The sequence below is a fragment of the Misgurnus anguillicaudatus genome, chromosome 17 (genome assembly GCF_027580225.2).
Source record: "Misgurnus anguillicaudatus chromosome 17, ASM2758022v2, whole genome shotgun sequence".
Lineage (NCBI taxonomy): Eukaryota > Metazoa > Chordata > Actinopteri > Cypriniformes > Cobitidae > Misgurnus > Misgurnus anguillicaudatus.
This window is the reverse complement of record NC_073353.2, coordinates 20,024,352-20,034,128: the sequence shown is the minus strand read 5'-3', so window position 1 is coordinate 20,034,128 and position 9,777 is coordinate 20,024,352. Positions and strand designations below refer to the sequence as shown.

The 9,777-nt window shown below is 36.0% G+C and overlaps 1 protein-coding gene across 1 annotated transcript; it reads left to right on the top strand.

Moving 5' to 3' along the window:
• The first annotated feature begins 1,094 nt into the window (after positions 1 to 1,094).
• Positions 1,095 to 2,643, top strand: arl4cb (ADP-ribosylation factor-like 4Cb). Its single transcript, XM_055216022.2, has one exon. The coding sequence runs from the start codon at positions 1,497 to 1,499 to the stop codon at positions 2,073 to 2,075; it is 579 nt and encodes a 192-aa protein (XP_055071997.1). The 5' UTR covers positions 1,095 to 1,496; the 3' UTR covers positions 2,076 to 2,643.
• Positions 2,644 to 9,777: the final 7,134 nt, after the last annotated feature.

Sequence of the window (9,777 nt, the reverse complement as noted above, 5' to 3'; positions counted from 1 at the left end):
AATGTGTGCATGATTCTAGAACTATTTGAGCTATCATTTCTCTCTACACAACCCAAACTTTTCATTTAAACACTGCCAATTTCTATTGCAAATCTACCACCTAGTGGACAAAAAGTTAATGTTTATGTTTTATTTTGTAAAGACACCTTTGACTTTCAGATTATGCTGTTCTAGGAAGCATGACACTTTGCTTGCACATAAGTAGTTGAGCTGATGATTTTGATTCAATTGCTTAATTGTAAAATTAAAGGGGAAATGTCCAGCTTCATCAGCAAATTCGCTTTTATCAGATTTTAGTGTCCTTTATCTTTCATGCTATAACAAACAACAGAAGCCATCAAAGAAATACTATTGGTTTCTATTCAAATACATTTAGGAACTTTTAGCTTTTACTATTAAAACCTTTGTCGTGGTGTAGTGTGTTTCTTTTTGTTGTGTGTTTTGGGACATAAAGGAATTAATGATCCCACAAGTAGAACCCCACACATACCAGTAGGGACCATTATAGTGCTAATTACAAACAATAAAATTCCCATTAAATGCATTAATTTAAATAGAATTTCTATGATGATTCATATTGTTTTTTCCAGCATGGTTGTATTTTGGCTCATTTAAATTTGGCAAACACTTCTGGGGTCTTATTTAAAATATCCTTTTGTGAAATGATTTGTTATTAATCTTCACACAAAAGGACATATACAAACTTTGTTAGGGATAAAGTAGCTACTAATATGGACGGCAGGTGGCGCGCTAAATCAAGAATGTTCGTACCTCAGAAATAAAATAGGGTTTCCATATAAAAAAAACGATAATTTCCTTTATATATTTTAAAAACATTCTCGTTTGTTTACAGCTTTTGGATGGTTGATTTGCACAAATAATTTAGTTACTGCAATGAGCACTTTCCCAGTGGCTTACATTATGCTATAATGTCATTATGTAAACAATTTACGACGGGATGTAAACAAAGAGTTTCGACAACAAGTGTCGAGATTAAAATGTGTATTATGTAGAAATGTTTTTCCTCACATAATGATAGCGATCGTGATAAGCAGTGCACAGGGGGGTTGTTTATCACATGAATACGGGCGGAGTTTGTTCAGCGTGTGGGGAGCACAGCTGCTGCTGCAAGGCTTCATTCATTACTATACATTCACTCGTGATCACCACTGCGGGACTACAGACCATTGTCGTGTACCCTTAAAAGATTTTTCAGCGTCTTATTTCTTCACTAATGTCGTAGCGAGCCCAGGGGTCCGAAGAAACTGAACACAAGCCAATCGGGTCCTTCGTGAAGAATTTTAAGCAGTTTGAGAAGAAAATGTTGATGTGAGCTGCGACTGCGACTGCGCAGACTCTGTGATAGAGGAGCAGCAGCAGCAGCTGATCTCAGCAATAAACGCGAAGCAATGATCCCTACAGCAATTTCAATCTAAATTTGGTCGAATTGCTGTTGTTTACCGCAGTGGTTTTTACAAGAGGAAGCGGGATTCAAAATGGGAAACAGTTTCTCCAATATATCCGCGTTTCAGTCTCTCCACATAGTGATGCTTGGCTTGGACTCCGCAGGGAAAACCACGGTTCTCTACAGACTGAAATTTAACGAGTTTGTTAACACCGTGCCCACGATTGGATTCAACACGGAGAAGATCAAGTTAAGTAACGGCACGGCCAAAGGATTAAGTTGTCATTTTTGGGACGTCGGTGGACAGGAGAAACTCCGGCCCTTGTGGAAATCTTACAGTAGGTGCACGGATGGCATTATTTATGTGGTGGACTCTGTCGACGTAGATCGACTGGAAGAAGCTAAGACGGAGCTGCATAAAGTGACCAAATTTGCTGAAAACCAAGGAACGCCATTGTTAGTAATTGCCAATAAACAAGACCTGCCGAAATCTCTGCCCGTGGCGGATATAGAGAAACAACTGGCCCTTCAGGAGCTCACACCAGCCACTACATATCATATCCAACCAGCCTGTGCCATCATTGGCGAGGGACTTCATGAGGGAATGGATAAACTGTATGAAATGATAGTGAAACGACGAAAAGCCCTCAAACAGAAGAAGAAGCGATAACCATCGCTGATACCTTGAGTCATTGGACATGGCATTTTATCATTGCACTGTTGACATTCATGATGTTTGTTTTCAAGATGGACTTGTGTCTGACATTTCAAGCATGTCAATGAACCAAAAATGATTTCTTTTACATAAAAGGGCTGGTTCCCTTTAAGCTGCCAGTAATTTGCATAGCCCGAGTTTGAAGGACTTCTGTACTGAGCACTGTGAAATCCCTGTAACACTGTTATGTGGAAATGCTTTGTATCTCTTTGACTGTTTCACCGAAACAGTTATGTGGAGAACCCAGAATGAATTTGGGGTCTGAGAAAACTCCAATTCAAAATATTACTGTAACGTCACAGGCCTGATGTGACATCATGAAGATGTCTAGAAACTCTGAAGGACGTATGATGGTCCTGATGGATAGGGCTTTGCCTGCAAAACGGTCCATCTCTAAGCACTTTTTTTCTTACTGAGATAATAGTGTACAACACTGTAGAGCAGATATTAGACTGCCGGTGTATTACAGAGTCAAAATGAATCCAAAAGTATTTTTTGCAATTAAAATGTGTGGTAAAGGAAATGTCTCATCTCTCACATTCATTTTGGATCTGCATTAGTAATCTGAGTGTTAAACATATTTATAATGAGTTACGATGTCTAATTCAAGACTAATCTTAAAGTCTTTTACATTTTCCAAGAAAATTAATGTTAGACCAAAGCATCTCTTCATAGATTCTTCAGAAATTCCTAAATAATGAACTGTTTAAAATATATATATATATATATATATATATATATATATATATATATATATATATATATATATATATATATATAATCAGAAAGCTATATAGACATTAACCTATGCATAAACAACAATTGGCCTGTATAAATAAATATGTAAAAAGTTTTGAAGTTTAAACTCTAATGGCTCTAACTTTGAATCTCTTCATCTTCAACACACCTGAATCAAACAAAATAGGCTTATATAGACTATAGACTACAAATATGACGCACTTTCAATAGAGATTAGAAATGCTCCTTTAAGTGAGCGAAATCAACATTCGATTGTTTTTTTACTAAAAACACAATTCTTTTAAGGTTTGCATTTAACTCATTTCTTACAATTTGTGTGCTTGGATACTCATGTCCTCTTTGTTATATCGGCTGCAGGTAATAATACCCCGCCTCGTTCCAGCAATGTTGACAATGGTGTCTTTCTATCCCATTCAACTCTTTTATCTCACAAGGAATAATGCGGTCTATACAAAAACTGCCATTTAGAAACCAGCTGCATTTAGCCAATTGTTGTGTTATTACCTGCTCTTTGAATATGAGTTCCTCAAATCTAATTTTTGTTTTTGTTTTTATGAACAAACTGTTCGTAAAAGTACTGGCTGTACTACATGTGATTATACGAATAGTTAGTTGTTGCATAAATCTCTTAAAAAGAGCATATTTTGTAATAATAAGAGCCGGTTGATCTGATTTGCTATGTGAGATGATAATAGCCTCACCAAACATGAAACTTTCATGAAGATCGGGTTTCAAAGTGGTTTTGTGGAGACAGAAGGCAATTCCCTGTGTACCATTAAATGGACAAGAGATGATGCCATAATGAGGTCATTGAGACGATCATTATTACGTTTGTCAATATAACATCCCTAATGTACAAAATCAATTAGGATTAAACACACGTTCATAAAAATGGAAAGGTGACGACATTTGTGCAGGAAATGCAGACTTGCAGCCAAGTATGTATAATAATGTTCTCCAAACTGTGGCAAATCTTTACTTTGTAAAGATAGTAACAGTAAGTCTGTAATGAGTCAAAGCCTAAAATTTCACTAAATAACTGCTTTGTTAACCTCTCCATCCCCCTTTAGATGTTATCTTTCCTGCTTACCTCAATTAAACCCGCAATGTTTGAAATCAGAAGAAACCTATGAATATTTGAGACTATGACTGTGTGTGTGTTTTGTTTGTAGGCTATTCTTCCACCTGTGGAACATGTTGTCAGTTTGTTTTCTCAGCTGCATTATGGCCTTGGGTTGGATCCTTTTGTTTAAAAGGCTGGCCTTATAATGCTATTATGTGTGTGGATGTCTGCTTGTCTGATAGGAGTACAAGCTTTTGCAAAAATGCAAATACCAGCGATTTTTATTGTGTGAAAATATATATAATTGTTTATTCGCTGGAAATTCGTTTTAAACACATCAATCGGCCCATTTCTGCTCTCAGCTCTGTGTTTGCAGCAAATGTGCCAGCCAGGAGGTCAATCGAATGCAAACCTCTGGCCTTATGTGAGCTCGGCTGGTTTCTGTGTTAATTGTGTGAAAGAGTGGAGGTGCCTGAAAGAATGAAAAGTGTGAGATGGTTGAGTGAGAAATCCAGGGAGGAGGGGAGGCCTGTTTACTTTTCCCTTGAGAGGGGGATGGAGGACAGAGACGCATAATGGCTGTCTGTGTCGGGGGTAGGGTTGGGTGGATATCTTAAGGTTCCTTGAGGGAGTATAAAGACGAAAAACCCCACAGTAAATGGATTCAAATCAATGTCCTCCCTCTCATGGGAGAGAAGTACAGAAGGAGATTCACATCCCCCAACTCTCCCCATCCGGTCAGTTTCACCAAGAATCACGTTTTAAAAATCTTAATAGGCATTTAACATTTATACTCATAAAGCATTATTAAAAGTGGCTTACAAACATGTAATCTGAATTACATGCTTGACATAAAAATGGGATATAAATCAAATGGGATACATAAAATGTGTAAACTTGCTTTTTTGCAGACAGTCAAAACAATTGTGGTTTTCTGTCAGCTCAGTGCTTTATGAAACATTTTTATAAATGTAACAACAACACAGTTAAATAAAAATTACAGAGTGTCTGACACCAAAATGTAACCCATGTTGTTATGTATATTGGTTGGTTGGTTTGTTTGTTTTGAACAGTATAGTCCCTAGAGTTTGATTCCCAGTAGACAATAATTATACCATCAATTTTACATTGTAAGTTGCTTTGGATAAAAGCGTCAGCTGAATGCATGTATTTAGACGTTTTGCATCATCATCATACTTATCTTGCACCACCTGAACAAACATCGGCAGTGAAAACAACACAGTAACATTTCAACATACTCATTTTTATTTTATTTTATATTTCAGCCCTTGAATGTGCCTCCTATTCAATCTACAGTCAGGTTACCCTCTTTTCCCAGCATGCTCTGCTGAAAATGCAGACATTGTTTGGTGTTGGATTGAATTTCTAATTTATAATAAGCACTCTTGAGAGACATATAACTGCATATTATGTAAAAACAATCAAAACAATCAACTGATATATCTTCATGACTGGTTTGCAATTTGTTTGTGTGTTTAACCATTTGGTCTCAGGAGAGAGTGCTTAAAATTTCCCTCAAAAACAAAATCTAAATCACATAGAGACATATACAGTAGCTTGGCTTGGAATAAACAAACACTGCCAGACAAAAGCTGCACTGTACTGCCAAAGCCACAGAGCTCTCTGAAAACCAAAGCAATGGGAGTGTGAGAGAGCCATGATGCTTTATTTCGTTATTCAAAAAGCTGGAGATGAAATATTATCTTATGTACAGGCTTCAGGCAGAACAGGCCTTTCCTGCTAAGGCCAGCTTGACTTTCTTATCATTGACTTTAAATGTAACAGCAACAGAAACCACAAATGGATAATAGATAAATGAGAAACAACAGTTACACCCAACTGTCTTTTGTGTATGAGGTAGAAATCTGGGTCACATCCCATATCCACCTGTGTATCTACTGTAGTCTTTTATGTTTTTAGGTTATTATAAAATAATTTCTTTGGTTGTGTTTAGAGGCCTATGACAATGTAATATAACACTGAGGCTTGAGAACAAAAAGTAAACAAATAGTAATTTTTTTTGATAATGAGTGTTATAGTTAGTTTGGGCAGATCAAACCATGATCATTTTCAACCATGGTTTGATACTTCTATACAGTCATGCTGATGCCACCTCCACTTTCCTTGAAACTGTGAGACAGCTACTGAGGTGAAGATGATTTTCGTCTTCAGCTCTCTCCAGCTCAAGCTGGGAAAGTCCTTTCAGATGGAAATGGAGTGAGTTTTTGTTACCCTGCTCTCTATTGTCTCTCTCTCTCTCTCTCTCTCTCTCTCTCTCTCTCTCTCTCTCTCTCTCTCGCTCTCTCTCTCACATTTGTCACATTGACTGAATTCACAAAAACCTTCTATAAAATTCTATAAAAACCTTTATATTCTATAAAAACCTTTTTGCATTTAAAAGGTTTCGGCTTTTTGTATATGGTTCATTATTTTTTAATGATGATAATTAATTGATAATTATTTGTAATCAAATGTTTTGAGGTGTCACTATACTTTATTTATTTGTTTATTCTTTAGTGTTTAAAAAATAAATTGTAATGCAATTTATGCAATTTACCTATAAAACTGTACTATGTATGTTTTTGAGGGCTTTCAAATTAAAAAAGAAATTGAAAAATTTGAAAAATTCCCACAGGTTATGCAGATTACATAACATGTTGTAACTAAACTTTCTACTTTATACCAGAGATGTGATGTGAGTACATGTTGTACTATTTAATGTTATTTTACATTCATCTGGTCAAGAAAAAAAATCTTGAAAAAAGTTTAATTTTTTCTTAAACATGTACTTCAAGAAAAAAATCTAGAAAAATGTTCTTACACCATTGGCAAATTTGTTTGCTTGTTTTAAGAAAATATTCACTTGAATTTTATATTTTTTGTCTAAAAACTAGTTTTATTTATTTTCTAAGGTCATTTTCAGTGGCGGCTCGTGACTGCTCTTCCAAGGGGCGCAAATTCAAAATATGTGTTCAGAGTGTCATGTGTGTTGCTCATGATTGTGTTTGTTGTGTCGTGTGAACCATTTGCATCACGTGTTTTGTCAGAATAAGTGCCTGCTGCACAAGTGTCAAAACCGTTTATGATAAAAGAGACGCTCACTTTAACAAAATACACTCCCAACACCGTAAACTCTGATTACACATGAGATTATGCAAGTATCTGGCAAATGCAAGCCTCTCTTTATCATAAACCCTTTGGACGCGTCTGCAGCGGGCACTTGTTTTGACGTGACACGTGATGGACACAGGTTCGCTCAACGCGGCGAACACATTTTTGAAATTACAAACCACACACATGACGGGCTACATACATGTTGTCATGAACTTTGCTTCGTGCAACCTCGAAAAAATGTCATTTTGCTCATTAAGAAAGTTCAACTTGATTTAAGATATAATTTAGATATTTGTACTTATACTAAGTAATAAAGTCATTTTTTGCAGTCTTTATAACATTAGACTCATTGTGAATACTTTTTATACCAATTCTGAACAGAGCAATTCAATTGGGTTCTATTTTTCGCCTCTTATAATTCTCAACAAATCTGTCGTTGAGGTGTGGTGCTGCAAACCCGTCTGTTTACTTGTTAAATCAGCTCTTCAGTAATGGATGTCTTGATTATAACTAAAAACAAAGGCTGTGAATTAAAAGGTGTGACTTTGATGAATGTAGAATATACAGGTTTACAGCCCAGAGATAGATAGACATTCTTTAAGTGAATCCTGTCCATTCAGCACTTAACAGTGCCTGTATGAATGGTTTCATATTTTGTGACAAGACTAGCATGATATTTTTGTGTAACTTATACTGAATATAATTCACCACAACCATAAGATCATTCACTCAGAGCTAAATGTGTATGTAACTGGAAAATAAAGTTGAGCCTTATTTTATTATGTAGATTTATTTTTGCATTGTGTGTGTGTGTGGGGGGGGGAGCCCAGTACAAAAATGCCACTTACTAAGGGGTTGAAGGGCAAGCAGCACTATTTGCTTGATTGAGCCTTTTTGCAAAATCTGTCAGAGGTCAAAGGTCAAAGTTCTACGAGTCTGTGCATGGTTGAGTAAACAAATGAGCTTTGGGTGCAGCAGTTAAACTAATGGATCACTCAAATACAAAACCGCAACATCCTGAGGAAACCTCATCCTTCATTATATTCAACAATCCTTTGCTTCAAAGAACACAACAAAAGACATCCCATTTATACAACAAACATTCAATTAGGATTTTCATTATACAACAAGCTTGTATAATAGGTGATTAAACAGGTTAAAATAAGGCCAGTGAAGTGGAATTTTATTTAAGGTATAATTATATACTAAAATATGCAAACTCAACTCCACATAAGTCTGCTGCATGTTTAGGAATAGGAACTTGTTAAACAATCCAACCCAAAATGGGAGAAAGAGTTTTATTATTGATGGCATTGTGACTGACTTCACCTCTCTAGATGAAGTACAAGTGTAGTGATCGTTTTTAATCCGACATGGTGACACAGAGTGTCACGTCTCTATAAATGGATGATTAATGTGCTGGATTACATCGTCTCATTATGACCCAAAATATTCCATGTGACCCCACAGCATGCTCCAAACTGAATGAAAAGCAGTGCAAAACTTAAAAAAAAAAATCAGAATCCTTTGATTTTTCCAGAGGGGAGGAGAGCTGCTGTAAGTAATAAGCATGATCATCTTATTTCTGCTACAATAAGATTCTCAACATGGATGTGAAGGTGTGAAATCAGATCTTATAACTCTAAGCTGCTCACAAATCGCTTTCTAAAAATTCTTTCTACACTGTCTAAAAAAGAAGTACCAAATATATACAGAAATTAAGTGTTAGAAAAATTATTTCAGTACACTAATGACTTTGCATTATAAAAAGTACACTGTAAAAAAATCTTTGCTGCCTTAATTTTTTAATCAGCTCAGATTTACAAGTCATTTTAAGTTACTATTATTTATCTTGACAAGAGACGAGTTGCTACAACTTATAAAATGAAGTTGATAAATTTCAACTAGTTTATAGCAGGGGTTTGTAGTGCCCGCAATGCCCGCCAAAGCACATTCTATTAATAGTCTCAATTGTAATATTTATTTACAACATATTTTTTATATTAGCTTGGCTTGGTTTACGTATTTTACATTTTAATACTAAAACATATCAACAAGTAAAATAAAATAAAATCAACAAGTAAAACAAAAAAGTTTTGAGTAGACTATATCAAAACGTAGCCCTCCAGATTGTTTTATCCATTGTGGTAGCCCTTGCTTACAAAAAGGTTTGAGACCCCTGCTTTATAAGTATAACAACTAATCTCTATAGTGGAATTGACTTGTAAATTTTAAACCAAAAGACCAGTATTAGCTGGTGAGCTGGTTTTAGCTGGTCTCCCAGCTTGGTTTTAGCTGGTATTGCTGGTGTAGCAAGCTGGTATAGTTTTGGTCACTTTTTAAGCTGGTCTAGCTGTGTTTTGGTCACTTTTTAAGCTGGTCTAGCTGGACTTAGCTGGTCAGGCTGAAAGACCAGCTGATCCACCAGCTTGACCAGCTTTGCCAGGCTGAGAGGACCAGCTTAGACCAGCTACTGCCACCTTAAACCAGCTAAAACCAGCTACCAGCTTATGCTGGTCTTTGCTGGATTTTTCAGTAGGGAAGGGAGCAAAAACTTTTAAAGTGTGCAGAACAAATAAAATATTTTCCCCATAATAAGAACTATTAGCAGCACATTTTTTGCATTAATTTATATTGACAGACACCATCCAAACATCACACCTTACCATTCTCATCAGCTGAAATGTGAGAGTGAGACAG

What these genes read in the sequence shown, in the direction of transcription:
- arl4cb (XM_055216022.2), top strand. Translation starts at nt 1,497, where the DNA reads ATGGGAAACAGTTTCTCCAATATATCCGCGTTTCAGTCTCTCCACATA.